At 38.7% G+C, this 17521-nt stretch overlaps 1 protein-coding gene across 4 annotated transcripts in view; it reads left to right on the forward strand.

The window, feature by feature from the left end:
- YLPM1 (YLP motif containing 1) overlaps positions 1-17521 on the forward strand; it is a 66091-nt gene that overhangs the window by 19564 nt on the left and 29006 nt on the right. For 2 of the 4 annotated variants that reach the window (XR_298837.4, XM_001924711.8), the window contains exons 5-6: positions 10914-13028; positions 15635-15755. Coding sequence is in view for 2 of the 4 variants with exons in the window: in XM_001924711.8 (XP_001924746.3) it covers positions 10914-13028; positions 15635-15755 (2236 nt within the window). In the remaining 2 variants the exon portion in view is untranslated. The remainder of the gene's footprint in view (positions 1-10913; positions 13029-15634; positions 15756-17521) is intronic. The other 2 variants (XR_014811093.1, XM_084969671.1) reach the window with 1 other exon arrangement.

The following is a 17521-nucleotide window of genomic DNA, read 5'->3' on the forward strand; positions in this document are numbered from 1 at the left end:
TAGTCTTGATTTCCTTGATGTGTGTATCATCCTGATTTGAATTCCTGCTTCTCTCCTGGATTGTGCATTGCCTTTTATCTAGATCTGATAACCGGTTTGCTCTATGAGAAGTACGTTCTTAACACCTCATGGAACATAGATTTCCTGCTCCCTTTTTTTCTGTCTTTTGCCTACCAAATCTTGACCTCGTAAATTTAGGACCTATTTTAAGTTTTTTCTTGCCTCAAGGTATAGTTAATAATTTCAGCACTAGGAGGACCTTAGCAGTTACGTAGTGCAGCATTCCCTCTACAGCACCTCACTTTAGTGTTGCGTTTAGTTTGTCATCCTAGGTCTTGCACAGACTACCTTATTTATTCCTCTCAGTGATCTCATGAGGTAAATAGATAAAGGGAGCTGAGATTTGGAGGGATTATAAATGCATTGTCCCAGATGGCATAGCTAGTAAATGGTTGAGAGGAGGTTAGAATCCAAAGCCTTCCGGCCACTCTGAAGTCAGCTGTGCTTTCCTGTCCCAAGCAGTCAATGCACTCCGATCGAACATTGGCACTGCGGCAGGAACACTGCTCTGTAATGTGTTGACGTTGTCCAGAAAGCTTACTTCTTACATAAACCTAAATGTGTTGCCTTAACTTCTACCTGTTGATTCTGAGTCTGCCTCTGTGGTGCAACACATAATGAACTACCCTATCCCTCTTCTACAGTATGTTCCTACCATTTTTAAAGACCACCCTCTGTCTCCCATCACCCACCTTATCCAGCTTCGCTCTGCCGTTGTATAAACTGAAATTCTTCTTTTCTTTTCACACTAACATTTGTCCTAGCCTTCTCCTGCTATAGCGTTTACTGTCCCTTCAGGGCCTTTGGTTTGTCAGTCTCCTTCAGAATGAACACTTACTTCACGTGCAGAGGACTGTAGACCTATTACTGACTTCATTAATTAAAAAATATGCTTATATAGCAGAACAAATTGCTTTTTCTTGGTCAGCACTCTCACAGTGTTGACTCGTGTTGAGCTTAACATCAGTTTGGCTTCCCAGGTCTTTTTCACCTATTAAGCCAGTTCTCGCTCATCCTGAACTTGTACAGTTATTTTTTGTTGTTGTTTTTTGTTTTTTTTCCCTAAGACTTTATCTTTACATTTCATCTAGTTAGTTTTGGACCAACATTCTGGTCTCCTGAAATCCTGTTGAATGGAGATTACATTTTTTTTTTTTGAAATATGAAATATCCCCTCCCAAGTTTTTCGACCTGCAAATTTGATGACTTTTTTTGTTCTTGAATTGGATCCTGCTCACATTTTCTACCTTGTTTTATTAACTTTTCCTTGATCTAGCTATGTCATTGCCACTTCTAATACCCTTCTGCTTCTTTTGTTCACTTAGCCCATATAAAGTATAGTTTGTGACTATTGTCCAGGTATAGTCCTCTCATTAACTAGTGAAACAACAACAAAAAAGTAGTGGGAAGCTGGTTATTGAGTGAAAGAGACTGAGTTAAGAATGATTCACACTATCAAGGGAACTTGTGAATTTCCTTTATTAGTTGAATTCAGAGTTTGCTATAAACATATAATTTATATGGTAAGCTAATCTGGTTTTATGTGTGTTTGGTTTTTAAAACAAATCTGGGTAGAAAAACAAAAACTGAGGACTCTGTTAACTGATTTACCAATAACACATTGTTAAGTACTGTAAATTACTTTGAGTTTTTTGCAAAAATCCAGACTCAGGCTGCTTTTTAATAACTGAAGGTTTACAAAAAGTCAAGTGACGTAACTGCATCATATATAAATAGCATACTACATTGTTGAGCATGTGGGGCAGCTTTTTATCTGTTTATGTGTATGTGTATCATTGGATTCATCAAGTCTTATGGAAGACTACCTTTGCTCCAATGAACTGTCCAGTTAGTGGATATTGGTTTCCAACAACCTTTTATTTTCAATAATAAAATTTATTTATTGAAAGGTAACATACAGAGATGTGCACAATCATAAGTGTACAGCTTAGTGAATTTTCACAAAGTAGATACACCCATGTTATCAATACTCAAACCAAGAAATAGAAATTAATAGTGTCTAAGAAGTCCCCCTCATGTCCCTTCCCATTTTCCCTCATCCCAAAGATAACTAATATACCGGCTTTTTACGTGGTAGATTCGTTTTGCCTGTTTTTGAACTTTATATTGACTCATGTTGTATGTACTCTTTTGAGTCTGGCATCTTTCCTTTGACATTATATTATTGTGAGATTCATCCTTATTGTGTGTAGCTGTAGTTTGTTCATTCTCATTCCTGTACAGTACTTTATTGCATGAATATACTAGTCTGTTTATCCATTCTAATATTGACGGATATTTAAAATTTTTGCTTATTGTGAAAAATACTACTTTGTGTCTTTTGTGCTATATGTCTCTTTAGTTGTGCATATGTATGCGTGTTTGTATTTAATTTTATTTAGATATATACCATAGATTGGAATTCTTTTGTCCTAAGAGTATGTACATTTTCTTTTTCTTTTTTCTTTCTTTTTTTTTTTTTTTTTTTTTTTTTTTTTTTTGTCTTTTTTGGACCAGCAAGTGGAAGTTCCCAAGCTAAGGGTCAAATCAATGCTGCAGCTGCTGGCCTACACCACAGCCACAGCAACACGGGATCCAAGCCACGCCCAAGACCTACGCCGCAGCTCGTGGCAAAGCTGGATCCTTAACCGACTGAAAGAGGCCAGGGATTGAACCCGAATCCTCATGGACACTAGTTGAGTTCTTAACTTGCTGATCTACAACAGTAGATCTGTATTTTCTACTTTGTCAAACAGTTTTCCAAAGTGGTTGTGTCAGTTTACACTTTTCACCAGCAGCGTTTCTGTGTTTCAGTTTTTTTGTATCCTTATCAATACTTGGTGTTATTAAATAGCTTTTTTTTTTTTTTTTTTTTTTTTTTTGGCTACCCCATAGCATATGGAACCCCGGGGCCCAAGGATAAGGGGTACTTGATAAGTAATGATGGGTAATAGTGAATTCTAGGATACGAATATCACAAAATGTTTTCAAGATATAGAAAAAAAGGTCACTTAAGATCCCAAAATGTGTCTTAGAGTTATAAAATAATTCAGTGGCCCTATATGATAATTTCAAGATAATGTAATCTTTGTCCTATTCTTCAAAAAGTAAATTTTCTTTTTCTTAGGAATGCTTAGAAGAAAAGTTGTGAAATAATCCTTACAAATAGAACTCTTTTAAAAAAACTCAGGAGTTCCCGTTGTGGCGCAGTGGTTAACGAATCCGACTAGGAACCATGAGGTTTCAGGTTCGATCCCTGCACTTGCTCAGTGGGTTAACGATCCGGCGTTGCTGTGAGCTGTGGTGTAGGTCACAGATGTGGCTCGGATCCCGCGTTGCTGTGGCTCTGGCACAGGTTGGCAGCTACAGCTCCGATTGGACCCCTAGCCTGGGAACCTCCATATGCCGTGGGAGCGGCCGAAGAAATGGCAAAAAGACAAATAAATAAATTAAAAAAAAATTATAGGATCTAGTTAACCCAAATGAACCTCAGGGGTTAAGAGTACCTTTGATTAATAGAAGTCCTTAATTTTAATTTAGTAGTCTAATTTATTACTAATTTATGGTTAGCACTTTTTCATGTCCTGTTTAGGAAATCTTTGCTTACTTCAAGGCCATAAATACATTATTGTATTTTATTTTCTTTAATTGTATAGTTTTTTTTTGTTTGTTTTTTGTTTTTTTTTTTTTTTGAGTTCACTTCTTTTATAATTGTATAGTTTTTATTTTTATCACCAATCCTGAGTTCTCTTGTGGCTCAGTGGGTTGGGGGTTTGGCATTGTCACTGATGTGGCTCAGGTTCAGTCCCCAGCCTGGAAACTTCCACATGCTGCAGACGCAGCCAAAAATGGATAGGTAGGTGGGTAGAAAGATAACCAGTCGATATAGAATTGATTTTTTTGTTAATGTATGATATGAGGTAGGGTAAGTTTCATGGTTTTCCATATGGCTATCAAGTTGACCCCAGTACCACTGCTTGAAATAGTCATCCCTTTCTTACTACTTTATAATGTCTCCATCATAAGTCAGGTGACTATATGTGTGGATTTATCTGTGGACTCTATTTCTTTGAGTTATGTATCTTTGCACCAGTGTCATATGGTTTTAATTGCTGTAGCTTCATAATAAATCTTGATATCTCTTAGTGTAGGTTTTCCAAATGGATGTTTCTCAATCGGAGGTTGGCAGACGTCTTCTGAAAGTGCCAGTAAATATTTTTAGGCTTTGCAGGCCATATTTGGTCTCTATCAAGTATTTTTCTTTCTTCCTTTTCTTTTTCTTTTTTTAAACCTATAATGGTATTAAAAAAAAAAAAAACAGTCCTACCTGGATTTGGCCATGGACCGTAATTTGCTGACCTCTGATGTTGATTGTGTTAACTACTCTTGGTCCTTTCTATTTCCCATTATCATGTTTAGAAGCAGCTTGTCAGTTTTCAAAAACTCCCTGGAATTTTGCGAACATTGACCATGTTGAGGAACTGACATTGTTACAATGTCAAGGCTTCTGATCAGTTATACCTACTTTTGACTGGTTTTAGGATTGGAATTATGACCTCCTCCATTCTGAAGCTGTCTTACTAGGAATGGCAAGGAATGAGCACCATAGTTTTCTTGATGCTTCCATTTGTCATGGCTGTTCTTGTTTATAGTGATTATTTCTCTCTGAAATTTTGATTTTAGGATCTTGGTTATGCATATGAGAAAATAGGCATTATTTCACATGAAAACTAAAAGAACGGGCATTTGATTCCAGAATTTAACATCTTGTAATTACTGTAGTCTACTGATCTGTGTTTTAATAAATATTGTAATAATCAAACATTACCTTGTTTAAGGGTATTTATATTTCTGTATACCTTTTAAGTTTTTCTACCCAATTTGGAATTTTATATCAAATTAAAAATTTTTATTCCTAATGCTAATGGTTTCATACCTAGTTTTAGATGTTTTTATTTTTTAGAGGTTTATGAAGTACTTAACTGTACAAGCAAAACGTTTCAAAATTTTGGAGTTCCCACTGTGGTGCAGTGGCTTAAGGATCTGGCATTGTCACTGCAGTGGCTTGGATTGCTGTTGTGGTGCAGGTTTGATCCCTGGCCTGGGAATTTCCACATGCCGTGGGTGCAGCCAAAAAAAATTCAGAATATTTAAATATGAAATATTTGTCTGTTTTTCCTTTTATCTAACCAATGTACAATGCATGCATTTTTGTGTGATTATATTTAGTGAATTTATATTATGTTTGTACTTTATTTCAAATACTTTTTTATATGTTAAAAAGGTCATAGTATTGGAGTTCCCTTTGTGGCTCAGTGACTAATGAACCCGAATAGGATCCTTGAGGATGTGGGTTCAGTCCCTGGCCTTGCTCAGTGGGTTGATGATCCAGCATTGCCATGATCTGTGGTGTAGGTCTTAGATGCGGCTCAGATCCTGCATTGCTGTGGCTGTGGCTCTAATTTGACCCCTGACCTGGGAACTTTCATATGCTGCCGGTGCAGCCCTAAAAAGCAAAAAAAAAGAAAAAAAATCATACTATTGTGTTGATGTAAAGATGGCTTATTTTTGTACATATATCTAATACGAGTATCTCTTTTTTATTGAAGAATAGTTGATTTACAATGTTGTGTTAATTTCTGCTGTAAGCAGAGTAATTCAGTCATACATATAGATACACTCCTTTTTTTAAATATTTGGTATCTCAATATTTATGCCGAGGACCTGAAAGCTCTTTACTTTTATAAAAAAAGGTTTTGATAGGAGTTCTTGGTAGCTCAGTGGATAAAGATCCAGTGTTATCACTGCTGTGGCTTTGGTCACTGCTGTGATGGGGGTTGGATCCCTGGCCCTGGAACTTAGGCATGCCACAATGCAATCCAAAAAAAAGAAAAGAAAGAAAGAGAAAAGAAAGTTTTTGATAGTCTCATATTTTGTAACGTCTTTGAACTTTGAAAAATTTGAAGTTCGGTATTGATAACTAATTGCCATTTGTATATAGTATTGAAAGTAAATGTAGTATTGAAAGTATGTTTCAGTTGGTGTAACATTTTTGACCCCCCCCCCAAATAAAAATAAAATGATGAGCCTTGGCTGCTGATCAGCAATTTGAAATCTGAAAGTAAAGTACCCAACCCTTTAATGGACACTGTATATTGTATATGCAGGCATGAGACTTGCAGAATTGAGTTCATTCCCTTTTACTCCTTTTCTGCCATGTTCACTTCTCTCTTATCTGTACACCTTTCAGTGCCTCCTGCTGCTTTTATCCTTTCCTCGGCCCTTTGCACGTGCTTTTCTCTTTCTCTAGAATCCCTTTTCTGGCATTTTTTGTTTGTTTGTTTATCAATTCCTATTTTTCCTGCCCTGGGGATGGCAATTCCGTATTATGTGTTGAGAGCCTCTATAGAGTTGGACTTTGGAGATAACTCATTGAGCAAGACCAACATATCCCATATTTATCAAATTCTATTCTAATTGTTAATTTACATGTCTCATTCTTCTCCTTGAAGTTAGGTATCCATTTATTTCCAGCACAGTTCCTGACAGTAGGTGTTCTGTAACTGTTGCTTATGCCAGAATGTCTATGGGTAACGTTCTTAAGGAATCACAGTGGAAGCAGTTCATTCATATTTAGAATTTGATTATAATACTACCTAACATGTTGAAAATTGTTCTTACTGACTTGGGTATTATGTATAGTCTTCTCTTATCACTTATATAAACTAGTAATTGCTGAATTGAATATAAAACAGATGATTGTACACAACTTCAGTGACCTAGGATATTACTCCAGGCACTTTGAATTAATAAATATAACTTCAAGAAAAGGATCCAAATCATTACAAACGTTAAAATGGCATCCTTTTTTGCTTTATAAATATGTGGTCTCTGTCCTTAGCAATGTGACATATCTTTGACAAGCTTTGGGTCAGCTCCTTTCCCCTTTGTCCAACAATAGCTGTGTCAAGCCGTCACTATTTTGCATAGACCATCTATGCTAGTGCTGCTTTCTCTGTCTCAGCACACTTTTTTTTTTTTTTTTTTTTTTTTGCTTTTTAGGGCCACAAGTATGGCATATCGAAGTTCCCAGGCTAGGGGTCAAACTGGAGCTACAGCTGCCGAACTATGCCACAGCCACGCGGGATCCAGGCTGTGTCTGCACGCTACACCACAGCTCGTGGCAGTGCCATATCCTTAGCCCACTGTGTGGGGCCAGGGATCACCTAGATGGTACCCTCTTTCTTTTGGTAATACTTTCATGTCACTAAATAATATGCTGCTACATTCTTGACTTAGACATTATAGATATTACATACTTACTTCCTATTCTAATAGATAAAGGTTTAGTTCTTATACTGCTCTCTAACCTCATCTGGCCAATATATCATTATTTTTAGATAAATCGGTGGACAATGTTGTTCATAGTGGTTGGCAATATATACTATGATTACATTTTCTTTAGTGTAATAACTTTTTAAAAGAATTTCCAAGTGTCTTTCTTCTTGCAACATCTTTAAAATAGTCCTCCAACCCAGTCCCAAAAGCAATATCTCTTTTTCTCTTGAGATCTTTCTCCTGAATTCATGCATTCTCTTGCTTTTGCCTGGGCTGCTTGGCTGTTCTCAAGATCTGTCATTTGGCTGGACTCCAGCATTTCCTTTGACTATGCTTCTGGATTGGATTCACTATTTATTGAATCTTAATGGCTTCCCGTGTGTGGTTTAAGTGCCTCCTTTTCCTGGAGTGCATGCTTTAAGTAACTAAGAAATTATGGGTTGGAGGTAAATTTTCTGATGAGTCTTTGGATGTCTAAAAATATTTTTATTCTAACTTCACATTTGATTAATAATTGGGATATAGGAATTCCCTTGTGGTGCAGTGGGTTAAGGATACAACGTTGTCCAGCAGCATGGGTCACTCCTGTGGTGCAGGTGTGATCCCAGGCCTGAGAACTTCTATAGGCCATGGGCATGGCCAAAAAATAATAATTTGGATGTAAAGAATTTGAAGTTGAATATATAATTTTATTTAAACTAAAAAACAAAATAAAAAGTTTACCCATTTCCCCCACACACACCCCTGTATCTATGACCTTGGTTTTTTTTTAATTAATTAAAAATTTTTTTAGATTTTACGTATAAGATCATATTGTATGTCTTTCTCTGACTTTTTAAATTTCAGTTAGCATAATGCCCTGGAGGTCCATTTGTATTTTCACAAATGTTAAGATTTCACTCTTTTTTTATGTCTGAATAATATTCCGTTGAATACGTACACCACACTTTCTTTGTCCATTCATCTATCAGTGGATACATAAGTTGTTTCCATATCTTGGCTGTTGTAAATAATGCTGCAGTAAACATGGGGGATGCAAATATCTTTTTGAGTTCGTTTTTTTCCTGATAAATACCCAGAAATGGAATTGCTAAGTCATAGGATAGTACCAATTTACATTCCTAGCAACAGTGCAAAGGGTTCCCTTTTCTCTGTACCCTCACCAATACTTATTTCATGTCTTTTTGACAATAGCCTTTCCATCAAGTGTGAAGTAATATCTCCTTGTGGTTTTGACTTGCTTTTCCCTGATGATTAGGGATGTAGAGCATCTTTCTTTGTACCTTTTGGCTCTCTGTACATTCTTCCTTGTAAAAGTGGCTATTCAGGTCTTCTGCTCATTTTATTTATTTACTTTTTTGTCTTTTTGCCTTTTCTAGGGCCGCACCTGTGGCATATGGAGGGTCCCAGGCTAGGGGTCTAATCTGAGCTGTGGGCCGCCGGCCTACGCCAGAGCCACAGCAACACAGGATCCGAGCTGCATCTGCAACCTACACCATAGCTCACAGCAACGCCAGATCCTTAATCCACTGAGCAAGGCCAGGGATTGAACCTGAAACCTCATGGTTCCTAGTTGAATTCGTTAACCACTGCGCCACGACGGGAACTCCTCTGCTCATTTTAAAATCAGATTGTTTCCCTTTTTTGCTATTGAGCTGTATGAGTTTTTAATGTAGTTTGTAATTAACCCCTGATCATTCACATGATTTGCAAATGTTTTTCTCCCATTCAGTAGGCTGCCTTTTCTTTTTCTTTTTTTTTTCCTTAGTCTTTTTAGGGCCACACCTGCAGCATATCGAGGCTAGGGGTCATATCAGAGCTATACCCGCCAGCCTACACCACAGCCACAGCAACATCAGATCTGAACTACATCTGTGACCTACACCATGGGGCAATGCTGGATCCTTAACCCTCTGAGCAAAGCCAGGGATCGAACCTGGGTCCTCATGGATACCAGTCAGATTCATGTCCATTGAACCATGATGGGAACTCCTGCCTTTTCATTTTATTGACTGTTTACTTCACTGTGCAGAAGCTTTTTAGTTTGGTGTAGTCCCATTGCCTTTTTTTTTTTTTTTTTTTTTTTTTGTCTTTTTAGGGCCACATGGAGGTTCCCAGGCTAGGGGTCTAATTGCAGCTGTAGCTGCCAGCCTATGCCAGAGCCACAGCAACGCCAGATCCGAGCCACATCTGCAACCTACACCACAGCTCACGGCAATGCTGGATCCTTAACCCACTGAGCAAGGCCAGGGATTGAACTCTCAACCTCATGGTTCCTAGTCGGATTCGTTTCTGCTGCTCCACCACGGGAACTCCAGTCCCATTTTCTTTTGATGTCAGATTCAAAAAAATCATTGCCAAGGAGTGCCTTGATGGCTCAGGGGGTTAAGGCATTGCCACTGCTGTGACACGGGTTCAATCCCTGGCCCTTGGAACTTCTGCGTGCCCTGGGCACAGCGCCCCCCCCCCCCCCCCCCCCCCCGCCGCCCCAGCAAAAAAAAAATCATTGCCAAGACCTCTGTTAAGGTACCTACTGCACCTTTGTTTCTTCCTGGAGTCTCATGGTTTCAGGTCTTACACTCAAGTCTTTAATCTATTTTGAGTTAATTTTTACATATGCTATAAGCTGGGATCCTGTTACATTCTTTTTCATGTGGTGGTCCAATTTTCCCAACACCATTTATTAAAGATTCTGTCCTTTCCCCATTGTATATTCTTGGCTCTTTGGTTATGAATTAGTTGGTCATATAAGCATGGGTTTATTTCTGGGCTCTCTTCTGTTCCATTGATCTATGTGTCTGTTTTTGTGCCAGTACCGTACTGTTTAGTACTGTTTATATATCCTGTTTACTGAAGTTGAACATAGATTCTTTCTCCTTGATTGTAAACCCTCTGAGTCTGAGGACAAAGAAGACGTTTTATTCATATATACCCTGGATGTAGCATAGTACCTGACAAATAGAGGATGTGCACTAAATATTTACCAAATGAGCAAGTGGGCCCATTGCAAAAAAACATCTCTGTCCAGATTTTAAAATGTCAGGACATGCTGTTAAGTTGTAGCTGGCTGCTGTTTTTTTTTAAAGCTTTTGTCAGTTAAGATGATAATGCTAATTTCAGCAATATATATAGTCATCCTATTATCTTGTAATTGTTTTATATTTAATTTTTAGTTATAATTTAATTCTAAAAGTACTTTCAGAATTAGCTATGGGACTTTTTTTTTTTTCTGTTTGAAATGAGTGGACTTTCTTGTCTACTAAGGCACAATATTTATAATTGCTTTTTAACAATTCAGTATATCAATGACTTGCTGCAGATTTGTCCTAAGACCTTCTGAGCGCTGCCATTTTAGCATACTGGTTCTAAGATATAGGTATCTCAGGATTTGTTTAATGACTGAAGAGTCATTTTTGTAAAGAGATTCTAAGGCAAGAGTGCCTTAAATATTCTTACATGGAGAATTTTTTTTTCTGCTTTATTGTCTTGAGTAATATCTTTTGTTTTACTTGTAGATTTGATGGTCCTCGAAGATTTGAGGATTTAGGGTCAAGGTGTGAAGGACCGAGACCCAAAGGGCCTCGTTTTGAAGGAAATCGCCCCGATGGGCCAAGACCCAGATATGAAGGTCACTCAACAGAGGGCACTAAAAGCAAATGGGGAATGATTCCCCGGGGGCCGGCATCTCAGTTCTATATTACCCCCAATACATCCCTCAGTCCTCGACAGAGTGGACCACAGTGGAAAGGCCCCAAACCAGCTTTTGGACAGCAACATCAGCAGCAACCTAAGTCACAAGCAGAACCAGGAAACAAAGAACCATTAGCAGACACCAGTAGTAACCAGCAGAAGAATTTTAAAATGCAATCAGCTGCATTTTCCATTGCTGCAGATGTAAAGGATGCCAAGGCGGCTCAGTCAAATGAGAATCTAAGCGACTCTCAACAAGAGCCACCTAAAAGCGAAGTCTCGGAAGGGCCCATAGAGCCTTCTGATTGGGACCAGAATTCTCAAAGTATGGAAACTCAAATGGACAAAGCCCAAGGTGTTACTCAGCCTGTACCCCTTGCAAATAAACCTGTACCTTCTCAATCTGCTTTTCCCTCAAAAACAGGGGGGATGGAGGGAGGAGCAGCAGTAGCAACGTCATCATCACTAAATGCAGATAATGATTTTAAACCTTTGGGTATTGGTCTGTCCCATTTAGAAAACAACCAAGATAAAGGGCTGCCTCGGCCAGATAACAGAGATAATAGGTTAGAAGGCAGTCGAGGCAGCAGCTCATCTTACAGAGGTCCTGGGCAAAGCAGAATGGAAGACACACGGGATAAAGGACTAGTAAACAGAGGTCGAGGTCAGGCAATCAGCCGTGGCCCAGGGTTGGTCAAGCAAGAAGACTTTCGTGATAAAATGATGGGTAGAAGAGAAGACAGTCGAGAGAAGATGAGCAGAGGAGAAGGCAGCCGGGAAAGAGGGTTGGTGAGGCCAGGAAGCAGTCGGGAGAAAGTGCCAGGTGGTCTGCAAAGCAACCAAGACAGGGGTAGAGCTGGCAGCCGAGAAAGGGGACCACCTCGGAGGGCTGGCAGTCAGGAGAGAGGACCCCCTCGAAGGCCTGGGAGTAGGGAAAGAGTGCCCCCCCGAAGAGCTGGAAGCAGAGAGAGGGGATCACCTCGAGGGCCTGGCAGTCGGGAACGGGGAATGGGAAGACCAGATTTTGGTCGTGACAGAGGTCCATTTAGACCAGAACCAGGAGATGGTGGGGAGAAAATCTATCCATATCACCGAGATGAGCCTCCTAGGGCTCCATGGAACCATGGAGAAGAGAGGGGGCATGAAGAGTTCCCATTAGATGGTAGAAATGCTCCAATGGAACGAGAAAGACTTGATGATTGGGATAGAGAAAGATACTGGAGAGAATGTGAACGTGATTATCAAGACGATACACTAGATCCGTATAACAGAGAGGACAGGTTCTCAGCACCACCATCTCGATCTCATGATGAAGATAGACGAGGCCCTTGGTGGGATGATTGGGAGAGAGATCAGGATATGGACGAGGACTACAACAGGGAAATGGACAGGGACTTGGACAGGGATGTGGATCGGATTGGAAGACCCATGGATATGTATGATAGAAACTTGGATAATGAGTGGGACAGAGATTATGGGAGACCACTGGATGAACAAGAATCACAGTTTCGTGAACGAGATATTCCATCTCTTCCACCTTTACCACCCCTCCCACCTCTTCCACCTTTGGATAGATATCGGGATGATAGATGGAGAGAAGAAAGAAATCGAGACCATGGGTATGATCGAGATTTCCGTGATAGGGGTGAGTTGAGGATCCGAGAGTATCCAGAAAGAGGAGATACGTGGCGGGAAAAGCGAGATTATATTCCTGACAGAATGGACTGGGAAAGAGAACGGTTGTCAGACAGATGGTACCCATCTGATGTGGATAGACATTCCCCCATGGCGGAACATGTGCCCTCCTCACATCATTCTTCTGAAATGATGGGGTCGGATGCAAACTTAGACTCTGACCAAGGCCTTGGAGGGGTAATGGTTCTCAGTCAGAGGCAGCATGAAATCATTTTGAAAGCTGCACAAGAACTGAAAATGCTTCGGTAAGTTGACATTTCTTTTAGTCAAAACCACATTCCGACTGCTCTTTTAAAAATGCTGTGATATATTTGAATGGAATCAGTTTACTTCAGGTTCTTACCACATAATTTTAATTTCTGGTCACTGAGTGCTGTTTTAGGGTAGGAAGGGTATTTAGGAACTGTGTTGTAATTATAATTGTAAATGTGTGTTCTAAAATCTGGAAATTTGCTAGCCATGCTTGGCTTTTATAGATGTATTGCTGATGTGCTGTGCCTGTGCATGTTTCAAATTCAGACTTCAACTCTCTTGTGCTCTGGATTTCACAAATCTCATATGTAAAATCCCTTTTTTTTTTTTTCCAGGAGGCAGTTTGTTCTTTGGTGTTAGATCTGGTAGACTTCATATTCACTAATCTTTGGTGTAACTTTGGGAAGTGCTGGAAGGATTTATGTTTTTCTCTGTTGAAACTAAGAATGGTTTACCTGGAAGCAGCCTCAGATTTGTCTAACCATTGATTCTTTCTTTTGGGAATGTTTTATCTTTCATTATTACTTGAAGCAGATATCTCTACTTGAGGATGATTCTTGTTTCTACATAATCAAGTATTTGTGCAATGAATAGAATTCGAATTTCTTTATTTATGATCACTTAACTATGTGTAGATATCTACGTGATGCTCCCCATTAGTAGCAATAATAATAAAAGCTAAAATTTACTGCATGTTTACTATGTACCAGGAACTGTATGTACTAAGTGCTTTGTATGTATTAATTTATATAATCTTTATACCAACTATATCCTGAGATAAGAATTTAGGAGTCGATGACTGATTGCAAGCTTTTTGAGTAATTTCTTAGGAATTAACATGATCTGTAAAAATAAATTAATGGTTGGTTTTTTATATATTCCAATATATTGTGTTTCTTTCATTTTTCAATTCTGGTCTACATTTGTGAATCATGCCAATTGAAATTATAACTAAAGCTTTATGACTGGAAAGTATGATGAGGAAAAAAATACCTGCAAGTAAAAATGAAAGGCTAGGTGCTTCAGGGAGCAAAAGAGGTTTCTGTGGTCTATAGAAGATATGCTCTAAGAGTTTTGACTTTACCAGATTATTCATGAAGAAGACATAGAAAGTATGCCATGGAACATTTAGTTATGACACTGTTCACTTTAACTATGGACACCTGTAATTTAACACCTACTGTGCGCTGGGACTGTGCTGATAATTTAGCATGTATTATCTCAATCCTCCCATCTCAAATCCTTATTGCAAAGGCCTACAAACAGAAGTAGTATTGTCTCCACTTCACAAATGACTAAGGCTCAGAGAGTACCACTTGGCTACCAAGTGGTAACCTAGAATTTGAGCCCAGTCTGTCCAACTCTAAAGTCTGCTTTGTTATGGAGACCCCCCAGGCTGATTGGTGTTACTAAACTGCCAAGGTTTCTTTCCTTTCCTTTTTGAAATTTCCTTTTCATCCATTATTGCTTTGTATAGAAATGCTGGACAAAAGGTGCTTTATCATCCTTTTTTAAAGCTCTTTCTAGGTCACATAAACATAGTTAAACAAAATAAGTGAAGTTATGGATAAGAGTGGTCATAGTTGAATACAAGTCAGCTGTGTTGTGTTGGGGTAGTCATAATATGATTTACATATGGCAGAAAATAATCTTTTTATATATTTGACCCTTACTTTGTGTCCATTTGGGTCACTACACTTTACACAGTGGTAGGGAGAAAGTTATAAGAGGTCTGAAGAGATTGTAGTAGATATTATATGTGTTTAAAGTGGGCTTTGTTAAAGGAAAGTAAAAGGACTTTCATAAGTGGTTTAAAGAAAAATTTGAAGATTACGTAATTACTCTTTAGGAATATGAAGTGGTTGTTTTTAAAGGTATAGACTGATGATTGTTTTCTCAAACTATAGCAGGGGCCATAAACTAAAATAAAATATTCTTAGGAGCCAGACAAGTAACTAAAATGAGTGAAAGTGGGTTAGTATAACTCTACTGAGTGTGATGAGGATTGAGGCAAACTGCTGCATCTAAAGTGGGAAGCTAGTACTCCACTGAGCTGATTGTCGACATGTGTGAATGTAGGCCCAGTATTTCCACATCTTTTTAAAGTTTGAATTTATACATCCTTTTAAAATTTGAATTTATTTTGCTTTGTAAATATGGCAACTAGCTCAGATTTAAAAATCTGATGTGAAAGCCAAATTTTGAAAAAGCTTTTTATATATCCATATATATATTTATATTTGGCCCATGGACCACCATTTTGCAACCTCTTTAGTACTGAACAAAAAAAAAAATGCCAAGAGACATTTTGGTTGGATGAATGAAAAACATGACAAATAGTTAAGATACTCAAATAGACTCAAGAGGCAGGTTCTAGAATTGGTCCTTGAAGATCTTCAATAATTTATCCTTATGTGTAAGTCTTGATCAGTTGGCTCATAAAGGCAAGAGAGTATTACCCCGGAGGTGCTCTATGGGCATTGTAGAGGATTTAAAACAAGGTTTTTTGTTTCCTTCTTTGTTTTTCGATATTGATTGTACTTATTTAGGAATGGAGAACACATGCCTTATGTATAATGGCAATTTTATTTGTTTACAGGGAACAGAAAGAACAGCTTCAAAAGATGAAAGACTATGGGTCTGAGCCACAGATGCCTGACCATCTACCACCCCAGGATTCAAGACTGCATAATACATCTTCAAGACCTGGACTGTATCCGGTACGGGAAAATGTGTGCTCAGAAAATGAAACGGTTCCTACTTGGTATTTTATAATGTCATTCACTTTTTTTGTATTACCATAAGCATAAGTTTCCACTATAAAAAAATGTAAGTTTTAGAAAAGTAAAAAACTAATGGTAATGGACCTTTGAAAATCTTATGAGTATAGCTGAAAGTGTGACAGACATGCTTTCCTCCCCAAGAGTTTAATAAGTACACCAAGCACATCTGAACTATATATGTGGCTTTTTGTTCACAATATTGTAGAATTTTCCTGGTAATCCTTTTTCTTCAAATAGTCCTATTACATTTAACGGTAGTACAAGGGCTCCCTGTGAGCCCTACTCATGTGAGCTTCAGAGTCTCCCCAACCTCTTAGCTAGGAAAGGAGTCATACATCGTACCCCCCCTCAGGCAGTAAAGTTATGTTAAAGACTTGTGTGATTAAGTTCTCCCCTTGTTTTGCTTTTGTGTTGTTGTTGTTTTTATCTTTAAGCCAGTTACTCAGTGGGCTTTACAAATGTTATCATGGAAATAACTATATAACACAGTGAGAGAGGAACAAACGCTGTTGAATCATTTCAAATTAACTCTTTACATTTTTCAATATTCCCTTCCATCCTAATCTAACATAAAACACTCATATGTAATTGTTGACATCAGCAAGCACCTTGATATCAACTCCCCAAATCATCTCCTGACCTATGTATGCATCCGTCTGCCTACAGGGTATCTCTCTGATGTGTCTCCTGTCAAACTCAACATATTAAAACTCATTATCATCCTCCATTAAACTCATTCTTTGTCCTCTTATCACCTGGTCACCCCACCTTGAAACCTGTAGTCAATATTAACTCTCCTTTGTCGTGCCCTACTAGAATTCAGTCATTATGTTGATTAATTTTACTGCCTTTTAAATTTTGCTCAGCTATTCTGTCCTCCACTTCCCCACAACCTCAGTTCTAGCCTTTGGCAATTCTTACCTAGGTTATTTCAGAAACATCCTAATTCATCTCTTTCCATCTCATTCCCCTTTCATCCATTCTTCATTCTGCTTTCAGAGTGATCTTTTAAAAACATTTTTTGAATGAAATTTTGGAGTATAATTTACAAATATTTTAAGCCACCAGTTGGGTTCACAGTTGGGTTTTTTTTTTTTTTTTTTTTCCCTTCAGGGCCGCACCTGAGGCATATGGAAGTTCCCAGGCTAGGGGTCCAGTCAGAGCTACAGCTGCTGGCTACAGCCACAGCAACATGGGATCTGAACCACATCTGTGATCTACAGTGCAGCTCAAGGCAAAGCCAGATCCTTAACCCACTGAGCAGGGCCAAGGATCAAAACTGCATCCTCATAGATATTAGTGGGGTTTGTTACCACTGAGCGGAAATGGGAAATCCCATGGTTTGGGTTTTGAAAAATGTATACCAAAAGGTAAAAAAAAATCTCCCATGACCCTAAAAAGTTCTCTCATGCCACTTTGTAGTCAGGACTACCCTTACACTCTACTTTAGGCAGCACCCATGTGACTGTTGGCCAAAATGGACATTTTATTTATTTATTTTTTTAAAATTTTGTGCTTTTTAGGGCCGCATCCATGGCATATGGAAGTTCCCAGGCAAGGAGTGGAATCGGAGCTACAGCTGTTGGTCTGCCCAACAGCCTGCAGCAACGCCAGATCCAAGTCGTGTCTGCAACCTACACCATAACTCATGGCAACACCCCATCCTTAACCCACTGAATGAGGCCAGGGATGGAACCCGCATC

The sequence above is a fragment of the Sus scrofa genome, chromosome 7, assembly GCF_054392235.1.
Source record: "Sus scrofa isolate SSC_HxYL_T2T_F1_AM1 chromosome 7, Sscrofa_HxYL_maternal_Yorkshire_Landrace_v2.0, whole genome shotgun sequence".
NCBI lineage: Eukaryota > Metazoa > Chordata > Mammalia > Artiodactyla > Suidae > Sus > Sus scrofa.